At 43.6% G+C, this 26,187-nt stretch overlaps 2 protein-coding genes across 2 annotated transcripts in view; both read left to right on the top strand.

Moving 5' to 3' along the window:
- Positions 1–13,058, top strand: part of pik3c2b (phosphatidylinositol-4-phosphate 3-kinase, catalytic subunit type 2 beta) — a 38,393-nt gene extending 25,335 nt beyond the window's left edge. The window contains 20 exon segments of the mRNA XM_048254643.1: positions 536–678; positions 2,507–2,695; positions 2,913–3,006; positions 3,215–3,309; positions 3,928–4,108; positions 4,600–4,707; positions 4,864–4,956; positions 5,254–5,383; positions 5,880–5,935; positions 5,937–6,017; positions 6,359–6,528; positions 6,707–6,863; positions 7,866–7,975; positions 8,325–8,526; positions 8,668–8,792; positions 8,941–9,058; positions 10,363–10,450; positions 11,136–11,242; positions 11,401–11,529; positions 12,554–13,058. Coding sequence (XP_048110600.1) covers positions 536–678; positions 2,507–2,695; positions 2,913–3,006; positions 3,215–3,309; positions 3,928–4,108; positions 4,600–4,707; positions 4,864–4,956; positions 5,254–5,383; positions 5,880–5,935; positions 5,937–6,017; positions 6,359–6,528; positions 6,707–6,863; positions 7,866–7,975; positions 8,325–8,526; positions 8,668–8,792; positions 8,941–9,058; positions 10,363–10,450; positions 11,136–11,242; positions 11,401–11,529; positions 12,554–12,745 — 2,568 coding nt within the window. The 3' untranslated portion in view covers positions 12,746–13,058.
- A 2,702-nt stretch (positions 13,059–15,760) lies between these two features.
- LOC125302526 (dentin sialophosphoprotein) lies at positions 15,761–20,792 on the top strand. Its single transcript, XM_048255750.1, has 2 exons — positions 15,761–18,796; positions 19,469–20,792. Exons 1-2 carry the CDS (start codon positions 16,844–16,846, stop codon positions 19,655–19,657), a joined length of 2,142 nt encoding a protein of 713 aa, XP_048111707.1. The 5' UTR covers positions 15,761–16,843; the 3' UTR covers positions 19,658–20,792.
- Positions 20,793–26,187: the final 5,395 nt, after the last annotated feature.

The following is a 26,187-nucleotide window of genomic DNA, read 5'->3' as shown; positions in this document are numbered from 1 at the left end:
CACACGTCAGTAGAACGAAGAGCCAGAAAAGACAGTGATGCGGCCATGAAGCTGAAATGACTGAAAGTTAACTGTACTGCTGCAGTTGGAGAATGTTGTCTACCTAGAAATGGCATGTTATTCACAAAGTGAACGGCCGTCGCAAATACAATGACAGAAAGTAGCAAAATAATGCACAAGTGTGCCTTAAAGCAAAAGGTGCCAATATTAATTCGCTCAGACATAGGCTGATGATAAGTGACAGTGCACAAGTTGCTATGTATCTGGGGTTTTAATGAGCGTTTTGACTCATTTCCTCCCCATTTTCCCCCATATTGCACTAGCCCCTCTATAAAGGGACACCTGGAAAATGGTCCGTAGGTAATTTGAGTTTGAGACTCCTGACCTAGGATCACCTCCATCTTAACCATCACTATCGGTAAAATATGCTTACTGAGAGCCAACTTTAAGATATTTTCTCTCTTTCTCTCCTTCTGTCTCTCTCTCTCTCTCTCTCTCTCTCTCTCTCTCTCTCTCTCTCTCTCTCTCTCAACAGGTGGACTTCCCCACCTCCTCATTCGAGGTGCGTTTCAGCACCCCTGCACCGGCCGAGTTCAGCCCCCAGTATGAGTTCTCGCGGCTGGACCAGCACAGCCAGAAGCAGTTGCGAGACATCCTGCAGAAGAAGTCCCTCTTCTGGTGAGACGCAGAACTGCACCACCCTGTCAGACGGCCAGTGGGCCAGAAAGACTGTGGAATAGTAGTGTGTGTGTGTGTGTGTGTAGGTAGTTGTGTGCTTACTGAAGGTGTAAGTTTGTTACTGAATGTGTGTTGCTGTGTGTTTAAAGGTGTGTGTTTCAATATGTGTGCATTTTGTCAGATGTGTGTGAGTGTGTCTGTGCTGGTTAAGTATGACGTTAAGTCAGACCTTTGTGACCGGATCAAAGGTCGACCATGTGTGTGCTGTTAGCTTTGTTTATTTTTCTTATCGGTTACGATATCCGGGAGAATAGCTTTAGGTCAAAGACTCCTTTATGTGTTTGTGTGTTGTGTGTGTGTGTGTGTGTGTGTGTGTGTGTGTGTGTGTGTGTGTGTGTGTGTGTGTACTGTATGTGTGCGAGAAAGAGAGAGAGAGAGAGAGAGAGACAGAGAAAAAGAGAGACAAAGAGATAAGGGACTCGTGAAAAGCCCCTGTCTGTCTGAGCACCACTAACAAATGAGCCAGAGTGAGAGATGGAGTGTCTGCGAGGGCTCCCTGGGTGCCGGGGTGAGGCAGGCACCCCACTGATTTGTGGGGTTACGTGAGATATGGGCTCGTCCGGCTGTGCACTGAGGTCCTCCCCATGTAAGGGCTCCTAGGCACAGCAGGCCAGCCAATCCCTCATGGGCTCCCCAGCGTGGTCATTTGATCCTGGAGGTGTGGGGGAGGCCGGCGGAGGTTTTGGGGGGGGGGGGGCTCGGAGGGTGTCATATCACAGCAAGACGTGTAGCTGAAGGACAGTGGGGTTTCTTTTTTGGTTACTCCAATACAAACACCCCAGGATTGTTGAACCAGGCGTGTATGTTTGTACAGTATGTATATCCACGTGTGGGTGTATCGGCATGTGACCGGCGTGTGTGTGTGTGTGTGTGTCTACATGACATGTGCCCTTATGCATATATGATCTATAACTAAAGGCGAGGCAATGAAGCACTCTCACAGTTCTTTCACCAGTAAATAAGTTATGAAGCATTAAGTAAGTCAGTAAGTAAGTAAGTATAAGACCCATAATTCATTATGCTGGTCTCCAACCACTAAAGGCCTGCTGAGTGGCTCCAGTGGCTTTGAAGTGAACCCTCACGAGATGGCAGATCCCCCCCTCTGCCCGGGAGCTGGTGTGGTCCTTATTTTCAACAGAGACCCACATTGGAGGAACAGTGGAATGATTGTTGTAATGTCAAGGCTATTGTATGAGTTCCATGTGACTTTGGTGTTTAGGCAACAACATGCTGAGTCTATGAATAATAGCAGGTTGTTATTACAGCAGGTCTGTTTTCATCGGCCATAGGCCTGCACTCATGAGGATGCCTTATGATTGTACTCAGAGTTTCTCAGGAAGAGGGGTGTGTGTGAGAGTGTTTATGTGACTGTAGCACTGTGTGATTATGAATGAAGTCATTTGATGAGCATAGTGATGTACTTGTTTCGTGTGCGTCTCTCTGAGTATATAACAGTGTGTATATTGTGTGAGTTTAAGCAGATTTTGTGATGGACGTGATTTATGTGCAAAGCTTGTGAAAGATTTGGTGGGAAGGTGCAGTTGATCTGCGTGTATTGCCTGTATCAGTGTGTGATTGTATGCATTAGAGTACAAAAGAGGTTTATTGGAGAGGTTTTAATATGCCACACACTGTAACATGATGAGTGATTAAGGGAATCAGTGTGTGTGTTTGTGTGTGTGTGTGTGTGTTAATGTCTGTGTGTGTGTGTGTGTGTGTGTGTGTGTTAATGTCTGTGTCTGCGTGTGTGTGTGTGTGTTTGTCTCAGGCTGTCTCAGGAAGAGAAGCGTCTGCTGTGGGAGAAGCGCTACTTCTGCCATGCAGAGAGCAGCAGGCTGCCTCTGGTGCTCGCTAGCGCCCCCCGCTGGGAGTGGGCCTGCCTGCCCGACATTTACGCCCTGCTGCGCCACTGGGCCTGCATGAACCACCTGGATGCAGTGGGCCTTCTACACGCCACGTGAGGACACACACACACACACACACACACACACACACACACACACACACACACACACACACACACACACACACACACACACAGATGCACACACACACACACAGAAAGACACACACACACACACAGACACACACACACATAGACACACACACAAAAACGCTGAAGATTATCACATACATAGTTAGTCATGCAATTTGTGTGTGTGTGTGTGTATTAGGTTCCCTGATCAGGAATGTAGGCGAACCGCTGTCCAGTGGATGGACACAATATCTGATCCAGAACTGCTGGACTTCCTGCCACAGTTAGTGCAGGTACAGTCTCTCACTCTCTCTCTCTCTCTCTCTCTCTCTCTCTCTCTCTCTCTCTCTCTCTCTCTCTCTCTCTCTCACTTTCTCTCTCTCCCTCTCACTCACTCACTCTTACTCTCTCTCTCTCTATCTCTATCTCTTTCTCAATCTCTCACTCTCTTTGTTGTCAGATCTGCTTTGTCAATTGTCTTTTTGTCTCTCTGGTGTCCAGGCTCTGAAGTATGAGTGTTACCTGGACAGCCCTCTGGTGCGCTTCCTGTTGAGGAGAGCCATAGCAGACATGCGCATCGCTCACTACCTTTTCTGGTAAAACACTACCTTTTCTGGTAAAACCTTGTCACACACTCTCTCTCTCTCTCTCTCTCTCTCTCTCTCTCTCTCTCTCTCTCTCTCTCTCTCTCTCTCTCTCTCTCTCTCTCTCTTCTCTCTCTCTCTCTTTCTCACACACACACACAGGCACATACACTTTATCACTGTTTGGCACTAACAGGCATACGTACTGAACATTCCAACACAAACATACATCTTTACAGATGCAGACGGCTGTTTATTTCCTACACCTGGTGGAAAGAACTGGTGATAAGAACTTTAATAAGTAATGTTTCAGGCCTAAAATTATCACAGACTAAGCGAGAGTACAGCAACTGTGCAGTTTCTTATCTCCTGTTACATGTTTGCTTACCACCAGGGTCAGTCAGCACCTTTTAGGAATAAAATAAGAAGATACTGCATGAAATCACAAACTTTTTAAACCTGTAATTAAACATGTAATTAAATATAGCCGACAGTAGCAACAGCAAACACTGCAAAAAGTAGACACTGCATCATTGCTTCTGAATGATACTGTTCAGTATCAGTAGCCGCTGTGTGTGTGTGTGTGTGTGCCTGTGTGTGTGTGCCTGTGTGTGTGTGTCTGTCCTGCAGGCTGCTGAAGGACGCTCTGCAGGACTCTCAGTTCAGCGTGCGCTACCAGCAGCTGCTGGCCGCCGTGCTGTGCTGCGTGGGCCGTGGCCTCCGCGAGGAGTTTGACCGCCAGAGCTGGCTGGTGTCCATCCTGGCCCAGGTCGCCCAGCGAGTGCGAGACGCCTCGCCTTCCTCACGCCAGGTCAGTGGATGTCCTTTTAAAGCACCTACAACGTGAACACACACACACACACACACAAACAGACTCAAGATTGATACACATACATCAGCATGAACATATATAACAGGCATATCATGGAAAACACACACACAAATACACACAAGTATCATATTGTGGTATGGGATATGAACTAACTAACATATTTAAATGAGTTGCAGCTGCAGTTCAGTGGTGTCGTAGCGATGGATTGTGGAGTAGTGAATACATGACCTTTACTTTGAGTTTGCCTTGCTGCACACGGTCCTGGTGCAGTTTATGGGAGTACTAAATGGGCAGAGAGGAGAGGAATGGAATTTCAGCTTTTTACCCAACATCAGCAGACTGCAGTTATGCCCTTTGGACACAATCGTTCTGTTTGGGGCTCAGGAATTTTACATTGGTGTTGTGTGTGTGTGTGTGTTTGTGTGTGTGTGTGTGTATGTGTGTGTTTATGTGTGTGTGTGTGTGTACAGGCGGTCCTCAGGGAAGCGCTGGATGAGGTAAAGCAGTTCTTTTCTGCCAGCAGCAGTTGCCGCCTCCCCTTAAACCCTGGCCTCCTGGTGAAGGGCATCAACATCAAGGTGTGTGTGTGTGTGTGTGTGAGAGAGAGAGAGAGTGAGGGCATTTGTTCAGGAAGTGGTCCTTACAGTCAAGTCGTGTTCTCCTTCCTAATATTTGAGTTGAATTGGAAGTGTGTGGGCAGCAGTGACCATCTGTGTCCTTCCATGTCCCCTCAGTCCTGCTCCTTCTTCAACTCCAACGCTGTCCCCCTCAAGCTCTCCTTCCAAAGCATGGACCCCCTTGGAGACCAGATCAACGTCATCTTCAAGGTGCCTGCCAGTATTTTTGGTATTTTGTGTGTGTGCGTGCGTGTATGCGTGTGTGTGCAATACTCAAGGTCAACTATAAACATACAAGATTTTCCAAAAGAACTTGCAAACTTCCTGCTGTAGGTAGGGCCAAGTCACAATCAGCAATACCACAAAGATTGCTGTCAGATCAATGTGTGCGTGCTAAAAAGCATATGGTTACGATCACATCACATCACACATCTTCTCTTAGACAATTTTGGTCGACTCCAATAGATTATCACACAGCCCCTTAACACACAACACTCTTTGTTTCAGTCTGGGGACGATCTGAGACAAGACATGCTGACCCTGCAGATGATCCGCATCATGAACAAGATCTGGATCCAGGAGGGCCTAGACATGAGGATGGTCATTTTCCACTGCTTCTCCACTGGCCGTGGAAGAGGTGCAGTAGAAAAGGGTTTTGAGCTAGTAGCGAGAGTAGAGACAGAGAGCGTGAAGGCTAGTACCACATGTGCCTCTCTCTCTCTCTCTCTCTCTCTCTCTCTCTCTCTCTCTCTCATCCTCTCTGTCTCTCTCTCTCCCTCTCCCTCATCCTCTCCTCTCCCTCATCCTCTCTCTCTCCTCCCTCATCCTCTCTCTCTCTCTCTCTCTCCCTCTCCCTCATCCTCCTCTCTCTCTCTCTCTCTCTCTCTCTCTCCTCTCTCCTCTCCCTCCTCCCTCTCTTTCTCTCCCTCTGTATGTCTGTGTCTGTCTGTAGTACCATATTCATTTATAGACTATCTATAGCATCTATAGACTGCTTCAGATTATCACATGTTTCTCCCATCCATCTGCAGTTTGGTGTTTAGATAATGAACATATGGTGCCTTTTAAGATAAGTGTGTGTTTAAATTCAGTTTCCTGTAAGGAAGGAGTGACTCTGTTTCTGGCTCTCTTAGGGATGGTGGAGATGATCCCCAACGCCGAGACTCTGCGGAAAATCCAGGTGGAGCACGGGAGTCACCGGTTCCTTCAAGGACCGCCCACTGGCCGACTGGCTGCTGAAGCACAACCCCACAGAGGACGAGTATGAAAAGGTCCGTGGTCAAAGGGGGAAACACTCACTCACACATAACAACACACACACACACACACACATAACACACACACACACACACACACACACACACACAGACACATACACACACAGGCATACACACACAGGCACTCAAACACACGCATACTCTGTCTCATACAAACATGCTCATACACACACACACACACATGCAACCACGCAACACCATGCAAACTGTCCTCGATTTGTGTAGCAGCTGTCAAAGATAAGCCGCCGCCCCCTCCTCCCCATCATGCTCCACCATCCCCACTGTATAATCCATCTGGATTACATTGAGACTCATGACGTTGGTGTGTTTTCCAGGCGGTGGAGAACTTCATCTACTCGTGCGCTGGCTGTTGTGTGGCCACCTACATCCTGGGTATCTGTGACCGCCACAATGACAACATCATGCTCAAAACCAGCGGCCACATGTTCCACATCGACTTTGGGAAGTTCCTGGGCCACGCCCAGATGTTTGGCAGCATCAAGCGGTGAGGGACTCATCCTGTCATGTTATTCTTTACTGAGTGTTAAAACTTTTCAAAGCATTTTCAGGGTATAATGCCCTCATCTCTAGCAGCCAAAGTTTTGTTGACTGCTATTTCGCAATCTTATATCTGTGCGTGTGTGTGTGTGTGTGTGTGTGTGTGTGTATGTGTGTTGCCACAGAGACCGTGTTCCATTCGTCTTCACCTCAGACATGGCTTACGTTATTAACGGTGGAGACAAGCCTTCCAGAAGATTCCATGACTTTGTTGACCTGTGCTGTGAGGCTTACAACCTCATTAGGAAACACTCACACTTGTTCCTCAACCTACTGGGCTTGGTGAGTCTCTCACACACTGCACACACCCCAACACACTCCCTCACCCACACTTACTTTCACACTATTGGCCCTTTTAAAAAATGGTCATCTCTAACAAGCATATGAGCTGTTCTCTGCTCCTGCATCTCTTGCTCACTCTGTGGTCCTGCAGCCGGTTGCACAAATTGAACGGAAGTTCCATCTTAGGTTAGTTTCAGCGTAAATTGCCACTGCGTTGGAGTTTATGAGCTACTAAAATGTAATGGTTTGCACCATGCAAATTGTTTCAATGTAAGTTTAAAATGTAAGTTATGAGTTACATTTTACACTTCCCTCTCCTTAGGTGTAAGGTCCATTGTAAGTAACATTAATTTGTTAACAACCATCATTTAAATGGTGGGAACATTTAAATGTAATAAGTATAAGTCGAGAAGAGTTACATAAGTGACAGATTTTGTATCATGTCTGTATTCACTAGAAATCGTATTGAACTAGCAGAAAAGCACAGATTTCATTGCTTTTGATCTGTTATCATAGATTTCATTAGCCATATTAGCAACATAGTGTTACCATCACCTTCACAATTTAACCGCTGCGATAGCCTAGGGCGGCATATGGCTTTTGCAAAACACAAATACAACAAAATGACTACAGTACCAACAACTGGCTGGCAGGTGCTGATGATGTTATTACAAAATACTATATGAACTCCTATGTTGCTGTTGTTGTACTTTATTATATAGTTGTTAATTCAAAGCTTTAGCCATGGAGTTAACATTGTGAAATCCGTTCCTGCCATTGTATTATATCTACAAATTCATGTCCCCCTCAAAGTATATTAAGATTACAGCCTTGACCATATTTCAAGCTGTATTTCTCAGGCCCCTCAGTTGTGATACTTTTCATGAATTGGCCCCCATTGCAAACTAATTGAATAGCCCTGCTCTGTACTGTATGGAAACATGGGGTGAGTATAGCCTTCAGCAATCTAATCTCCTGGAGGTGTTCTTCTTGCCACGGTAGATGCTGTCCTGTGGGATCCCAGAGCTGTCTGATCTGGAGGACCTGAAGTACGTCTGCGATGCCCTTCGGCCACACGAGTCGGAGGCTGATGCCACCATGTACTTTACCAGGTACGCCTCTGCCCGCCTCAGTCATATTGGGCTCCCACAGCAAGCTGAGGTGTCTTAATAAAGGGAACTACTGGTGACTCATTCATTCATTCAGGTTGAACTAGCATATGGTACATTTAAGTGTAAAGTTAAACATACATTTATTTAAAAAATGTTTAGGCATGAAGATTTGGCAACTCACTTAGAGGTTGAAAACATGAGTGTTCCCACCCGTTTGCAAAGATTATTCTTTTAAAATAATCAACAATGTGTACCAACTATTGTAATGATTTATATTACCTTCAATACGTCTCTACAAATTCATGCAAGTTAGTTACAGACAATTCATAAACTGTGTCCCTCTACACAGGTTAATTGAGTCCAGTCTGGGCAGTGTTGCCACCAAGCTGAACTTCTTCATCCACAACCTGGCCCAGATGAAGTTCGCCTCCTCAGAGGAGCGGCCCGTCCTGTCCTTCGCCCCACGTGTCTACACCATCAAGAGCGACGGCTCCATCCGGAGCCTATTCGTCTGTCAGCACATGAAAACCTACAGCCCCAATAAAGGCTATGTAAGCGCTCCATCCTCATTCCTCTCCAGAGAAAACGGCCTTCTCTAGTGTGTGACACTTCTTAAGTTCTTAAGAAAGTGCAGTGATGCAGTATTGGCTTTTGTGCGTGACCGTGGTGTGTTTGTGGTGTCTGGCCCACAGACGTACGTGGTGAAGGTGGAGAGAGATGGCCAACAGGGGGCGACACTGGTGCAGAGGAGCTTTGAGGAGTTCCACGAGCTTCACACCAAACTTCGCCTCATCTTCCCCTCCTCCAAGTTGCCCAGGTAGTTAATTAACATTGTTTTCCCAGACCATCTATGTTTAGCTATTCAGCAGTTCACTTGCAGCATTTTTGATTCACTGTTTGTAATCATTTCTGATGACTGTTTCATGAACATGGATGGATGTTCCTTTCTTTGGTTTCTACCTCAGCTTCCCCAGCCGCTTTGTGATTGGTCGATCTCGTGGCGAGGCCATGGCCGACCGAAGGAAAGACGAGCTGAACGGCTACGTGTGGCACCTGATCCACGCCACTCCAGAGGTTGCACAGGTAGGCATCAGCAGCTACAGTCTCTAAAGTGTTTCCTTATCATATACGTGCGTGTGCATGTCCATGTCCATGTGCGTGTGTGTATGTGCGTGTTGTGTAGTGGTAGATTCTGGTTTCCCTGAATGCACAGTTTTTGTTCTGTAATTTGTTTGCGTGACGTCAGCGTTTTGCATGCTGTAGCTCTACAGTCGAGTATTGACATTGGAAATGAAACAGAAACACGTTAGTGTGGGTGCAGATGGCCTTGAGAAAAATACGCAGTTCCTCATTCTCTTGCTTATATTCACATGCAGGGCTAAATTATTGACAAAACATATATCAATAGATACAGTTTACAGTAACACACTAATCATTCAAAGCCAAACACACAGCCAAAGACCATGTTTACGACTACATAAGACTGCAATAAACTTTTGAACGTGATCTGGCATGTGTAATGGCTGTGCTTTGGCACGAAGCTGCTTTACACAACCTATTACTGATAGCAGAGGGAGTGTCTGCGTGGGTGGACCACGATATCCACCCCCGGTTTCAGTTTGAGTCGGCTTTTGGAATCTGGCCAGTGTTTCTGGGAAAAGACGGGTTGATCATAGACAGAGTTCAGGGGCATATCAGGGCTTGGGCATGCTGTACTTATGGGTGGAAATGTAGTCAGTCTGTGCAAACATTGACTCCCAATTGCATTGAACCAATAATAATCTTTATACAGCACAGGTTAATTATGGAATAACACCATAGCAGCTGGTAATTGGCAGATGATGGTTCGTTTTTTTTTTTGTTGTTGAAAAGAAGTTTTTAGTTTTCAGAAGTTTAGCAAAGGGAGAATGTTACCATGAATTAGTATGCTGGTTTGCTGGTTGCAAATGAGGGGAAAATCCAATTGAAACTCCTGGTTTCAGACATTCTTTGTCATCCCCTAGTGTTTAAGATAGGAACTACATGATCTGCCTTTTTCATTGATGTCTCAGTTTATTATCTGTTTGTGAATCTGTTGACTCTTAACTATACATGATGCCTTCAAACAATATATTAGATATATATTCTTCTAATGACCACATTGGTGGTGGTTGGTGAGGTTCCCTCTTCACTGTGAAGCGATTTGAGTGTTGAGAAAAGCGCTATATAAATATAAATGTAACATGCAGTTGTTGTATGACTTGGGAAAGTAGTGGGAAAGTACTTAACAGTCCTTCCACACTTTCGCTACACTTACAAGCACACATAGTCTGTTGTCAGAACTTGCACATTTTCTTGTCACTATCATATCATGTGATGCATGTAGTCATCTCTCTTCATTTCTGCAGTGTGACCTGGTCTACACGTTCTTTCATCCCCTACCCCGAGATGAGCGGCCAGGAACTGTGGTGAACACACTCCACACAAAACCTGGAGGTACGAAGACTGTGTGTGTTTGTGTGTGTATATATGTGTTTATATGTGTTTGTGTGTGTATATATGTGTGTGTGTGAGAGTGTCTGTGTGTGTGTGTGTGTGTGTGTGTGTGTGTGTGCATGTGTGCATGTGTACAATATGTACACACGTACCTAATGAAGAGTTGTAGTGGAGCTCTTGGGTACAAAGGGCAGCCGTTTCCACCTGGCACGGTGTTCGTAGGAATAGCTAGTGGGTGGAGAGCAGAGTCCACAATGTAATGCCATTCACCTTGGTCATCCTTTTGGACTTATCCGAACAGCTTCCAACCTATGGCCAGCCAGACACTTATCTCCCTCTGGAAATGTCACATGCCTATGAGTGGTCTATGATTAAGCCCTTTATATAGCAGTCGCATAGGAGTTAATCATAGTTCCATGTTAGGACTATTTAAAGTGAGGCCTGGTTAATGAGTGATGCTCTAACAGGGCTGCTTGGCTGCTGATGCGGATAATTGTGTCCTGTGGGACTGTGAACACATGTTCCATTTGTGCTCCCTCAGATTCCGTTAAGTAATGTTCATCTTGATCTGAAATCACACACACACACACACACACACACACACACACACTTTTAAGTATATGGTCACACTCCTTATAGGGAAAAAAACATAGGTTTACATAGATCCATCCTCTTCTTTTTCCAGACTTCTCATGGAGTCCTGTCCCTGGCAAAGTTGCAGGGGAAGTGAAACTCTCACTTTCCTTCAAGAGTGATAAACTCTTTATCATGGTGATGCACATCCGTAGCCTGGTAAGTGTCACTGACGCAACGATTGGTAAAGATGATGATATTTACAGCAGAAGTCAGTAATCGATTAATACTGAATCCTTATACCGACGAGATGAAACATGTATGAAGATCACAAAAGACCTTATCTTGGTTCCCTCCCTCCCGCCTTTTCTCCACAGCAACCACTGCAGGATGGCACGGACCCTGACCCCTATGTCAAACTCTACCTCCTTCCCGATCCCCAGAAAACCAGCAAGAGGAAGACCAAGGTTGCCCGGCGCACATGCAACCCCACGTATAATGAGATGGTATGGAGAACCATGGTGTGCCTGTACCTCTATGGTTTCTCAGACATCTTTTCATTTGATTGTGTTCTATTAGAAATCAAAATCGTCAAATTGCAGACATCATAACCTGACTGCCAGTGACTTTAATCTGACATGTTTCGCCATGATGGGTTTTATTTTAAGATAACAACAACTGACACAGGTACTTACCTTTCAAGCAATAGCTTACCAAGTTCTTCTAGAGTCTTTATTTATATACCGCGTTTTCATTGCCCAAAGTGCTCCAACACAAACAGCATAAACGGATCTGCAAGTCGCCAGCATACCCGTTAGGTAATGAGTGTGGTAGGCTACATAAAACACACATGACGCACACAGAGACATAACAAATATCAACAATTTATAAAGTCAATGGTGACTTGAGCAGCAATGCATATAATCTTGAAAAGTCCAACCGCAGGTTACACTGGGCTGTAGCTTGATGCTCTTGAACAGCCCAAACGGTCCTAACTTAATACTTAATATTAAGTCCATTAGCAATGGGCACTTTGGCAGTGAGTGAATGATTCTCCTGATGAGAAAATACACAGTGCTCTTGAACCGGCCAGGTCTTAATAATAGTAATGCATTTCAGCAGTCAGACATAAAGTTCAGTGATCTATAACTCAATGACTGACCCCCCGACATACACTCATTCACGTGACTTTCGGCTCCCACACATAGTTGCGTGCGTTGCAGTGCTGGAGACACATCCCGTTCACTTTACATGGGCTTACGCCATCCGTTGCTGAACTGAATTGTGGGTCCGTTGCATCGCGTTGATCCCGAGAAGTTAAACTTTGCTGCACCGACGGACAACAACAGACGGCACCAGCCAATCAGATTACGGTTATACCTTAAGTCATTTGCATAGCTACCGTCGGGAACACCCACTGGCATGCGTTGACGGAACACAACTGCGTGTGGGAGCAGTTTGACTCATTGAGACTGTGCTTGATGCGCCTAACCCTGCTAGATTATTGATTCTCCCTCCCTCCCTCCACAGTTGGTGTATGACGGGATCCCGCGGGGAGACCTGAAGCAGAGGGTGATCCACCTGCGTGTGCTGAATGAGGGGGCCTTCTGGGAGAGCACGCTCCTGGGGGAGGCCTTCATCCCGCTCAAGAGCCTGGAGCCTGGCCAGCACTTGGTCGACTGGTACCAGCTGGGCACCGAGGGCTCCGAAACCAGCCGCTGAGCCCTAAGAGTGTGTGTGTGTGTGTGTGTGTGTGTGTGTGTGTGTGTGGGGGGGGACTGTGACCTGGTAACGTGGAGCGTGATATTAAAAAGGGGATCATGGAGTGTGTGAAGTTTGCTCATGAGTTATTGGTGAGCTGATGAAGAAGCCCATGGCTCAGAGGTGGATAATTTTCCCTCCTAGGGGGGGCATCGTGTTGTGTTGTCTTCAGACTTATAGCGTGGGAGAGACACTGGACCCTCTGATGGGCCAGCCATCACCGGATACTGTATGTGGTGTGACACATTACAGGAGCGGACATGGGGGACATGGGGGGGGGGGGGGTTGGGTTAAGACTGGGTGAGACTCCACAGGGGGATCAGACCACTGAAGGCAAAGCTGGGGGGAGCCTTTGCATCTGCGGTTGACACCCGAGAACTTTGAGGAATGCTCAAAGGTGGCTGAAAATAAGAGTCCGCTGTAAAGTCTGCTTATCGCTTAGTGCTTATGAATTTGTGCAGCCCTGCTCTACTATGTTGAGAAATTAAAAGGGAAATTTTAAGTTATGTTATTTTTTTAATAAATCGTTTATGATTTTCTTTTGCTCAGTTGTGTTGAGCTGGGTTGTGTTGTAGCCTATGGTATATATTATAATAATATTATAATCATTTCTCTGTTCTACAGATCATTTAGATCTAAGAGAGAGAGTGGTTGCTTTTGTACTGTAAAATTGGGCACATTTTGTGGCTTCAGTCAACTTGTCTCGTTTGTAATCTGCACCTAACCATAGGCACCATTTTTACCATTGATTGCCATTAGATTGACGGTGGTAGTTACCATTTGTCAACTGTAATTACTATTGCAACATATTGCAATATGGAATTACACTGGGAAAAGACTTTGAAATGTAGAATATTTTGTTAGGATTGCGTGCTCTTATTATAATCAGTAGTAAATCTTATTATTACTACTTTGATTATAGGGGATCGGGTTTGTTATCAAATAGCCACATCACAAGGGTTAAAGGAAAGTCGACCTCAGAAACATTTCCACCTTGCTATTAAATTAGGTGCTTCTAAATTGCTAATACAACAGTGGATTTACTGTGCTCTACGTCAAATTCTTTGCATGCATTGAAACCTGCTATCCAATAGATACTTGGCCACTGGCTTGTACTTGTTAAGCAGTGTCAACTTTTTCCTTATGTGTTGTTTTGATGATCAAAACATGCATTTGTCTTTATTTATTTGCCAGGAAGCGAGACCACATTTTGATTGGTAATGCCTATGCCTATGGTCTTGACCTTGCTTTCAATTAATACTTCTTCATAATTGGGATTTAGAGCAGAGATTGTAGACAATATCTTGCTGTGTATGTTTGTTTGCTTTTCTGTCTGTGTCTGTGTGCTTGCTGTGTGAGTGTTGCTTTGGCGTTAGGGTTAGGCCAAACCTCTGACTTCAACTACTCTTCTGAAAATTGTCATGGCACACATGCTAAGGAAGCCTTATCCCATGATAGCTTATGTACAGTCACAACTGAAGGAAAGAAAAATTATTAGCATTTGTTTGTTTTGTTTTCAGTTAACATTTGTTTTCAGTTAACAATTCAGAGGCTGACAATGACAGTCTACGGATATCATCAGGCTTTAGTAACATTTCACCTATTCCAGATTTATTAGCATTATAAATTAAAGTATATTCTGGTGTGAGCATCTATGCCTTCACCTACCTCAGCCTTATCTAGTTGCACCCATTTGCTTACTCACTTTCCCTACAACAAACCCAAATAAACCGGTTCCATCAAGCTATTCATAAGTGGCCGACACCTTCCTGAGCAGCTACATTACTCCCACAATTGTTCTGCATACAATAAGCATTTTTCTTTCCATCAGGAAGTGTCACTTTGTGGTCAAGTGGTAGGTTTTATGACCTGTTTGCTTGACGAAAGGGTCTATTTGTGTGATCAGACAGCAACAATTATTTTTTTCCCTTGCTGTGTGTAGCAGCAAGTTCTTTGTAGGCCTGAATATGTGTGTTGTGATGAGTTGTGGTGGATGAATGAAGAAGACTCTTGGTTGAAAGGGAAGAGGTTGCAGTCCCAACATGTTGAAAAGCCTGCAGGGCAGAGAAAGGGCACAAGAATGTATTTAAGATGTGGGTGGATTTTTAAGGTGTTATAATTAGTGACAAATAACCATTTCAATGTGATAAATAAAAGTTCTTCCTAGTAAATCCCTAATTTTAGATTTTAAACCAAGACTTTTGCATTTTTAATTTCACCATGTTTTGTAATATTATTTGCACTAAATAATAATAAAAAAAACACTTGAATAAAAAAAACAAAAACATAATGTGTTGTGTTCCTTATTGATGGCCTTGCTTTAGTTGTTAGCATCAACAGTTTTCAAAGCCTTTTGGGTTATAATCATAATTGGCTTCATTTCATCTCTCTTCATTCTTATAAAACAGTTCAAAATGGTTATAGGATCTCTGATAGATAGTGTCATAAATATTCCAACATGTAGGCCTACAGATATGTGTGAGTTGCAAGGCAAACTGTTCCCTAATGGCTATGCAACAAACTATTCCTAGGCTATGCACACTTTCCCAAGGACCCCGCTATGGACCGGCCATGGCCCAGAAATGCTGACAGATTTGTAAGACTGTTGACACCCTGGATATAATTTCAGGAAGGGTACACATAGTATGAAGCCAGTTTGAAATATGACCTATGCAACGCTGTGTCAAGCAACCAAGACCTGGGAGCTCTTACTACTACAGATTTTTACAGGCATGTTTTTTTTTTTTTTTAATGATTTCAAATAGCAATGACTTGAAAGACATTGTGCCTGTATAGTCAAATGATGCTAAAGTGAGTAACATTGTTTTTGAAGTGTGAAGCTGAGTTCTTTGAAATGATTTGCAGCGGGCCCATTACATAACAGACTGTGCATACATGTATATTGCAACGTGCCCAACCTTGTACATGTCTGTCGACGGCCCCTAAGCATTCAAGATCGTAGTTTAGAGACGGTCCCTAAATATTTCTGATGAAATCTCTCCCTCGGTCGGCGCCTGAACTGTACAGCTACGGAGTACAAACCCAGAAGAAAGGAAGTCGTGAATGTTGAAAGCTTCTTTCAAAACTCACAGACCTTAATAATACGTTGTAGTGACTTGTAGAATTTTGTGAATTCAAGTAACCATAGCCTAGTTCTAGATAATCGGCATACTGCCGCGTTCAACGTTCATTTCGCGTATTGCCAGCTAATCCAACATCACAGCCTTCGAAAGGTTTTCAAGCTAACGTGGGGATCTGCTTTATTTTTTAAAATGGCCAATTTTTCAGTGTTTCATCTGGATGTTTGCTGTAAGTCGATGTCCGATTCATCTTTTCTTTCTGAATACATTACTGGAAAGTTCATTACTCGAAAGACCTCTGTAAATCTTCAGCAAAATGCCATCAGTGTGAATCCCGCGGACAATATGGACGTCGATATGCACTGTGGTTTTACATGGAGAGCTAACCTTAACCGGCATGGTGTTCAGCATTAAGAAGATGGATCACAAGAAGAAATAGATTTTTTCGAAGAGATAGGAGATGCATCACAAATCACGAATGGACTATGTTAAGTCGTATTGCTAATTTGTCAGTTGAACTAAATTAATTTAAGTATCTAGCTGCTACGGAATACCAGTAACGTTAGCTAACGTAACGTTCTACACGTATTAGGTCAGCTAGTCTAGTTCACGTTAGCTTGTAGGAATAAGTTCGCTAACGTGCCAGCAAGAGCTAGCTTATTTATCATATTAGAAGTACTCCAAGTATCCAAGCTAAGCTATCAATGGTGTGGCTACTTTGGAGAAATTTCCATAAGATATCGTGATTAAATATCGTTATTAATGTGTCTTGAGGAACAATAGTATTATAGCCTTATGGCTGTTCGCTAACGTTAACGTACAGTATATTTGCACGACCTAGCTATCTTCGCTAATGTTAGCTAGCTCAAGAGTTTCCATATGGCACGTTCTAGCGCCTGTTTGATAGTGAAACCACTCATTTAGCTTGAAACAAGACACGTCTTGTCAGGGCGTTAATACATTAAATAAGATTTTTGGTATGTCAAATATGGATTCAGAGCGACACTACTCAAGGGGGGAAACGACCTCCTCCCTTTCGGGCGGCGGGTTCACGTCAGTCCGACATGAGAGTACCCAGAGGTCGTGGATGAACGTGCTGTCTTTTGTATCGCGGCCAGCCTGGTCACTTCTGCAGAGATACTTGCCAGGTAACTCGTTGTCTGCAGCCAGTCCACACAGTCAGCTGTGGGATACGGAAAGCTTCGATCAGAAAGTAGGGTTTGGACATAAACTAACACCACTGGAAGACACGCGATCAAATCAACAACCACATCTTCTCCACTGCGAACATATAGACAGTGGGGTGCGTCCAACAGTCGAGGTTGGAGCAGTGACTTGGTTGACAGCAGATAGCCTCTCCGAGATAGGTATTCAAAATATTGCTGATAATGGCACATCCCAAGCCACGAGTGGATACCTGTCATCAGCCAGGAACTTTCTTAGTCAGTTTTTCATGTTTAACGTTATCTCAACTCAGGAAGTAAACCGCTCGCAGAGTAGTTTGCTGGACACAAGAGCTGGTTCTGATGGCGCCAACAGCTGTGTGTCAGTGTTATCTTGGAGCAGAGAAACGGCCTTGGTGGCGGGCACGAGTGATGCTAACCATCACAGCGGCGGCCTTTGTCATTTAGCTGAGCGAACCACAATGGCTTCTGTTGCCAAGCCAACCGGCTTATTCGTACATTGCGATGATGGGAGCTCAAAGCACAGCGAAAGCGCTGGTCACTGTTGCCACAAAGCAACCTCAGACAATGACAGCTTTCACATGCTCAGGCCAGTTTCGCTACCAAGCCAGCAGCAGTTACGTGACCAGGCAAATGCTGTTAGTCTTCTTGGGGACATTAGTGTTGTCTGTGCCAGCGGTAGTGAGGTGGTTCTTCTGACCCCAGAGCAGGATAATGGCTATTCGAGTTTGGAAGAGGAGCTCTCGAATTCCAGGCTTCCCAGCATGAGAAGAGCTGGAGAGGAGCCGTTAGTGGCCGACTCGGAGGCAAGCGGGGAGGCACAGCAGCACAGCGCCACAGAGCAGCAGCCAGAGTCGGAGAGTGACACTCAGGACCAGCAGCCAGAGGAGGCATGTGAGGAGGAGAAGCAGCGGCAGCTAGAGGAGGATGACCAGGCTGGCACAGACCAGGTAGAGGTGTCTGCAGCACCTGAGGAGCAGAGGCTGTCAGCAGCACCAGAGGAGGTGGCAGAATCATCTCAGGAGACACAGTGTAGGAACAAGGCTATTGCTTACATAATGGGCAGCCCTTGCAGTGATGACAGCTCGTCAGGGGAAGACTCAGATGAGGACAGTGATGGTAGTGAGGATGATGATGATGGTTTCAACAGTGAGTGCTCATCTTGCTTGTCTGACTCTGATAGCAGTGAGGAGGAAGAAGATGAGGACGACGACTATGACGAGCAGTCGGACGCTGAAGAGTTTGATGTGGAGACGGAGCGCCTGTGGAACTCCCTATGCCAAAACCGAGACCCTTACAACCCACGCAACTTCACCGCCAACATCTGCACAACACCCAGGAGCTCTCAGGCTCCTCCGGACTCCTCTCCTGCCCCGCTGCTCTCCACTGCCCCACTGTCCACCTCTCCTCTCTCCACATCCCTGCTCTCCACCTCTCCGTTCTCCGCCTCACCCCTGTCCACATCTCCCCCGTCCGGTCCGGACGGCTCCTGTGGAAGCGGCGAGGAGGGGGACGAGGCAGAGAGCCTGAGGCTGTGGGACTCGTTCAGCTGCTCCTCAGACCCGTACAACCCCTTCAACTTCCGGGCCACCCTCAGCACTCGATCGCCCCCCGCGGGGACCTCAGGGAAGGCCTGCTCGGTGCCACGCTACCAGAGGGAGCAGGCCGAGGAGCGCCAGGACAGTGGCTTTGGGGACGAGACGCCTGCTCCACCCACGAGCACTCTTCCCTGCCATAAGCTTAGAAAGGTAAGCCAGAAACGCAACACTGTTGCACACTTCTGTCACGTTTTCAGACCCTAGCAGCATCACACACTAAAGGTCATACTACAACACTTAGATTGATGCTGTTTTGACTTTGCCTTTGCTTTTCCCATGGTAAATAGTGAAAGGTGTAGGAATGTGCCACTCATAGTTGTTATTAAGACTTAAAGATAATTACATTCAACTTAAAGGATCTGCAGATAATAACAGGGTGGTAACTGTAAGGGTGTGGATGGCCCAGACAGACAGAGTACTGGTCATTTTCTGGTTGTGACTCACTGTGTGTGTATGATGTAAACCTTTGCAAGAGAGGGTCATTCCGTTGACTATGTCTAATATAGTTCAGCCCTGTGCTCTCTACAGGCGAGGAAAGAAATAGATGGAGGGCAAGTCACAATATTGACCTTAATATGGCTTCTTTCCTGTGTCCCTTAATAATCCAATCTAAGTCTGATTTAAATGTATACATTAAACAAATGAACCGCAATCCTATAAAGATGTTTTCAAAAGGCAGTGGGTTGTCTCACTCCTATTTAAAGAAACAATAACAAGGCAAAGTCTTTAAGCTCTTTGTACATACTAATGTTGGGAAATCAACCGTGTTTGTTGTGTATTGGTGGATTAAGAGCCCGTGTGCCTGTTATGTTGTGTTTCCAGGTACGGTTTTGTGAAGAGGTGGAGGAATTCTACACCAGCGGCGACGAGGACCGGCACGGGCCGTGGGAGGAGTATGCGCGGGACCGCTGTCGCTTCCAGCGCCGCGTGATGGAGGTGGAGGAGAGCATCTCCTTCTGCCTAGTGCCGGCCTTCCGCCTGCGGGTGCTCCACAGGCTGCAGCTCAGCTGAGCATGGCTCTCTCTGGATACTAATGCTCTTATATGTGGACAGACACGGACTGATGTTTTGATGTCATTGTATGAAAACCTTGAAAACGCAGTGGAATAATGAAGGGTGTTTGGGGTGGCAGTTTGTAAAGGTGTTAAGGGCTGTAGAGTCACAGCTCAGGGCAGCTCCTCACTGTTGGCTCCAGTGCAGATCCCTTTCTTTCCCCATTCATGTCTTGTTTGCTGGAACCCACCACACCACACCACCACCACGTACTCACCAGCCTTACGACACAGCAGGGTATGAAACTGCTCATTGCAGTGCCATTTTAGTCTGAGGGTTAGTCATATCAATTAAATACTTTGATCAAATGAAGGTAACAAATCAATAAATCATAAAGTCACACAAAAACGTGAAATTCTATATCATCTCCATTAGATTTTTTTTTAAAAAAACACTTAAGCATCAGTGATTTGTGTGAAATGTAAAGGAATTGAGGGAATTTTAAAATGTTCCAAGGCATTCTGTTGTGTTGTCCCTCATTTGTATTGAGTCCCTCACAGGCTAATTGAAAAGCCAAAGAGAAAAGCCCGTCTGGCAGGGTATGAGTGTTAAAGGTTCATTTTAAATTCAGACCACTCAGCAGTATTTACACGTCTGTTCGAGGCAACATGTCTGTATTTAACTGTGTTAAAGAGTTAAGGCTTATGTGTGAGAGAGTAGGGAGCACTGTTGCATGACCCCCACCCCCCTCCCCCTCTCTGCCACAGCAGCATTGGAGTAAGCCAGCAGCGTTTTGAATATCTGTGGAATCCACTGTGATGTAGTGAACCAGTGATGGGGAGTGTTAGGGATGGGTGGGGATGGGCTCATAACTGCAGGTGCATGGGTTTGGAAGGTTATTGGAAAATCTTATCATATGCTTGATGTTAAAAGCATATAGTAACCTGGATTTTTTTTTTTCTGTCAGAACAACTAATATAATTAAAACAATTGTTTTATTTTTGTAAAAAAAGTACAAAGTACATATATTTATGTAAATATACATACATATATATCCACATATAGGAGTATTGTACTGCATTTGTGTGGGGTTTTGTGACTAATAAAATTGGTCCTTGATTGATTTGATTTAACAAATAAATTATGAATGGAATATCTCTGGACTCTCATTTAGGTAGTAGTCAGTAGTTTAGGTGTGCTGAAAGGCTTGTCTGTTTTCAGGGCAGAATGTGCATTGTTCATACATAGCAAATAATCATTTTTAATAGTAATTTACTATGACCATGTTACTTAATAATTTTCTTTCTTTATATTTGAATGAATTAACTTGTGGTAATATGTTCCTTGCATAGGTAAAAAAAATGAGTTGGTTGCAGGTAGCAGTTCAGGGAAACGTACATAACATAGCCCCTTGTGTTGTTTATTCGACAACAAGGAACTAAAATGGAGAATATCACGTAATTGCTTCCAGGGTATTTCTTGCTGACCATTGACCCTTTCAGAACTCCGGTACTTCCTGACCTATTCCAGGGAAATTAATCAGAGGCTGGTGACTAAATGTGAAGACTATAATATAATAATAATATATAATATACACTACAGGTCAAACGTTTGGGGTCACTTAGAAATTTCCATTCCATATAGACAGAGTAGAAATTCTATTCCAATATAGACAGAATACCAGCTGAGATCAGTTGCATTGTTTTTTAATCAGGGCAGTAGTTTTCAGATTACATTATGTGCTTACATTGCAAAAGGGTTCTCCAATGTTTTCTCAGTTAGCCTTTAAAATGTTATCAGATTAGTAAACAGAATGTGCCTTTGGAACACTGGATGAATGGTTGCTGATAATGGGCAATGTAGATATTGTATTAAAGATCAGCCATTTCTTTCTACAGCAGTCAATAACCCTTTTGCAATTATGTAAGCACATAATGCAATCTGAAAACTGCTGTCCTGATCTAAAAAAAAACAATGCAACTGATCTCAGCTGGTGTTCTGTCTATAATGGAGTATGGCAATTTCTAAGTAACCCCAAACTTTTGGGGTTTTATATATATTCACACTTTAAATAATGTTTCAAAATCTTTCCAAGTGCCTATGAGACATCCATCCAATATTAACCTGATTCTTGATTATGTAGAGCAGCATGGCATTACTATTTATGCTACATGAAGGCTACTTGTCAAAACCAAGTGCACTTCTAGGAGTCGTCTGTCGTCACATTAATTTATCTCCGTAAATCGTTCGCCTCTGGTGCATAATACTCAATACGCATAATACTCTGAAAATTGAGCTGTGATGGAAGATTGAACCTAGCAGCATGTGCCTGTAACCAAATTAGATTCAACTTTAGATTAGATTCAACTGTGTCGTCATTGTCACAAAGACAACGAAATGCAGTTTGCGTCTAACCAAAAGTGCAAAAAAGCAGAAAAGTGCAATGTGATATACAAAGTAGACAGGTGGTGCATTGACAGGACAAGAAATATAGAGCAGTGAAGACAGTATACAGCTGGTTTACAGAAGGTGCTTTAGAGTAATATAAATTAACTAGAAAAGCATTTCCTGAAGGAAATACAGTGCATGAAAATGCAAAAATATGATGTAAAATATCATACAGAGTAAAAACAAACTATATTGGTTGCTAGGTAGATGAGGTTTAATATAGTTGGAATGACAGAACAGTTAAATAGGTGGATAGTTTAAATGGTTAAATTATTTAGGTAGATAGTTGACGATAACTAACAGTTGGAATGGCTCTAATGTTTGCTAGCAGTTATGTTAACTATGTTAACAAAGATAATAATGTTAACCAAGTTACTTAACTTAGTTAATTTAGCTAATGTTTTCTAGCAGTTTTTTTAATGTTAATAATGTTAATTCTGTTAACTATGCTAACCATGTGACTTAGCTAACTTAGCTTATCATTTTTAGTAGTTATACTAACTATGCTAACTAGCATGTTAACAATGCTAACCATGTGACTTAGCTAATTATTTTTAGTAACTTAGCTAATCATTTTTAGTAGTTATGCTAACTAAACTAACTAGCATGCTAACATGCTAACCATATTACTTAGCTAACCTAGCTAATCATTTTTAGTAGTTATGCTAACTAGCATGATAACATGCTAACTATGTTAACCATGTGACTTTCACAATTTAAAAACATAGTCCAGTATTTCTTTTGAAATATGTTTTTTTTTTTTTTTTTAAACGGCGACGAAATTGTGAATTTCCAGAGCACACTTGGCAATCGACTCCTACGGACTTCCCCTTAAGATGGCAGCAAAGATGGCAACATGTCCGGAAAGGTACTGGCTTGATGAAATTCATTCTGGACTCTCTATCCGACCACATAAAGACCTCGGGATACTTCGGTTTGGCTTTAGGGACCCTCTACTCACTACCACGTAAGTGCAATGTTGTTTGGAACTGTAGAAGAGGTATAAAAATAGCGTTTTGTAGCGGCGAAATAATATGCCCTTCTCACTTCCACGCTAACGAGCTTTGACTAAAAACGGTAACATCGAACTTTCTCAAAACACATCCGAATGACATGATTTGGATGTCAACTCAACGTATGTACTCCCAATCATCCGTAAATCGATCTAAAGTGCATTTTACTCCGTATAATTCCTTTAAGCATACAAACTGGCTCTATTAAGACTACACACCCTGTTCAACTGCTTCCTCTGCCAAAAACTGTTTCAAAATAAAAGTCCTCACTACAATATTTCACTGTTAAACAATTTAACCCTTTAAACTACTGAACTTTTTAACTGTTCAGCCATTGTAACTGTTACTTGTCATCAACTATGACTCCTACCCACTGTAGCTAGTTAGCATGGTTAACATGTTAAGATTGTTATCATTGTTAACATTTTAGCTAAAGCAAAACTGCTAAAAATGATTAGCTAAGTTAGCTAAGTAACATGGTTAGCATAGTTAACATGCTAGTTAGCATAGTTAACATAACTGCTAAAAATGATTAGCTAAGTCACATGGTTAACATAGTTAGCATGCTAGTTAGCATAACTGCTAAAAATGATTAGCTAGGTTAGCTAAGTAACATGGTTAGCATTTTTAACATAACTGCTAAAAATGATTAGCTAAGTTAGCTAAGTCACATAGTTAACATAGTTAGCATGCTAGTTAGTTTAGTTAGCATAACTACTAAAAATGATTAGCTAAGTTACTAAAAATGATTAGCTAAGTCACATGGTTAGCATTGTTAACATGCTAGTTAGCATAGTTAGTAGAAAACTAAAAAACTAAAGTGCATTTTACTCCGGATAATTCCTTTAAAGCCTAAGACTGGCAGTTGAGCCAGGTGGCCTGACCACCTGGCATAGGATTCTAATTGGTTAACGGCTCTATTGTGATGTCATCAGCCCATGTTAAAAATTTGATTAGTTTTTAATTAATAGTTTAAAAAGTATAAAAGTTACAAAGATGAAAAATACAAAGCCCCCATGTCCTAAGTAAGACCTACGCAATATAGTTTGAATGAAGTTTCTACGTTAAACGGTTGCTGCATTAACTGCGAAGAGAAGAAGAAGAAAAAAAGCCTTGGAAGAACAGTACAGTGCATTTTCATGCACTGTAATAGGAAGAAGCCTATGAAGAACAGTACAGTGCATTTTCATGCACTGTAAATATAAATATGCAGTGTATTAGCAGTTACCTTATAAGAGCAGAATAAATATATGGCTATGTAATATGAACAATGTATGAACAACATGATATGTGCAATGTAGTAACAGTAACATTATAATAGTAGTAAGAATAAGATATATGCAGTGTATTAATGGAATATTAAGAAAAACAGAATAAACGAGGCGGAGGGCTGGGAGGGGAGTGGGGTTGGGGTGAGAACAGTCTTTGATGATGCTGCGCACCTTACGCAAGCATCGCTTGCCCTGAATGGCCTCGATGGAGGGGAGTGAGGAACCAGTGATGCGTTGGGCAGATTTCACCACCCTCGGCAGTGCTTTTCGGTCGTAGGCAGAGCAGTTGCCATACCAAACTGTGACACAGTTGGTGAGAATGCTTTTGATGGTGCAGCGGTAGAAGTTCACCAGGGTCTGAGGAGACAGGTGGACCTTCTTTAGTCTCCGCAGATAGAAGAGACATTGGTGAGCCTTCTTGATCAGGGTAGAGGTGTTGAGGGTCTAAGAGAGATCCTCAGAGATGTAGACACCCAGAAACTTGAAGCTGGTGACACGCTACACCTCAGTCCCGTTGAGATGGGTGAGTTTGTGCTAGCTTTAGACCTCCTGAAGTCTACAATGAGCTCTTTGATCTTCTTTGTGTTGAGAGGTTGTCGTCAGTGCACCACGATGTTAGGTGCTGGCCCACCTCCCTGTAGGCCCCAGTGTTGCCACAGTCACCTTGAACAAGCAATCTGATTACTGATTACTCCTTTAAAAAGTAACTTAGTTACTTTACTGATTACTTGATTTTAAAAGTAACTAAGTTAGATTACACGTTACTTTATTAGTTACATTCAGCATCTATAACAATACCCCAGCCGCCTAACATAAAAATGACAACCGGTTTTGCCAATACTCACTTTATTGGAAGTGCATTTTAACAGTAACATGAGACATTCCAACCTGCAAAAAGTAATTTCAGGGAGGTATCCTGAAGCCCCATGCCCCCACCCCCCACTTTAGCTTACTTACTGAAATACAGATGAATATGTTTGTAATGACTAGTCAGTACACCAATTAAGATAGAAATAGATAAATATTATTTATCTTAAATTAAATTAAGAAAGTCCAATGTGCTTGAGGGTGATCAAGCTTAAGACGCTTGTAGTGACAGGGCCAGGACTGGTAAGGTGCTAAAGGGAGTGAGTGTCATGGTGAAGGTGCAAAAAGTAATCCAACCATAGTCCTATAGTTATGTGTGTATGGCAAGGTGCTCAAGAGAGTGAGTGTCATGGTGAAGGTGCAAAAAGTAGTCCAACATTAGTCCAACAGTGCAACAGTGCAAGAGTAAGGTCTAGAGACCAGCATAAATAATATGGACAAGGCCCCGGCCATGGCGCGACTGGCTGGGGCACCTGCACCGTACGCCGGCGACCCGGGTTCGATTCCCGCCCCGTGGTCCTTTCCGGATCCCACCCCAACTCTCTCTCCCATTCACTTCCTGTCATTCTTCACTGTCCATAAGGCATAAAAAAGGCTAAAAAAATAAATAAATAATATGGACAAATAGGAGAGTAAAGTATAATGTAGACAAGGTAAAATAAAAAACTATTTCAGTGCAAGAACAGGTTGAGGTAATAGTGACAGGGCCGGACAGCATTCATTCAGTATTGTAGCAGAGCCAGCCTTCCTTACCAGCCTGTCAAGTCGCCCAGCATCCTTCTTCTTTGTGCTTCCTCCCCAGCATACCACTGAATAGAAGAGGGCGCTGGCCACAACAGACTGGTAGAACATCCTGAGGAGCTTACTGCACACATTGAAGGACCGCAGCCTCCTCAGGAAGTACAACCTGCTCTGTCCTTTCTTGTAGAGTGCATCAGTTTATTGTCCA

This window comes from Alosa alosa, chromosome 10, assembly GCF_017589495.1.
Source record: "Alosa alosa isolate M-15738 ecotype Scorff River chromosome 10, AALO_Geno_1.1, whole genome shotgun sequence".
NCBI lineage: Eukaryota > Metazoa > Chordata > Actinopteri > Clupeiformes > Clupeidae > Alosa > Alosa alosa.
Note: the sequence above shows the minus strand (reverse complement) of the source record. Positions and strands in the feature narration are given on the sequence as shown.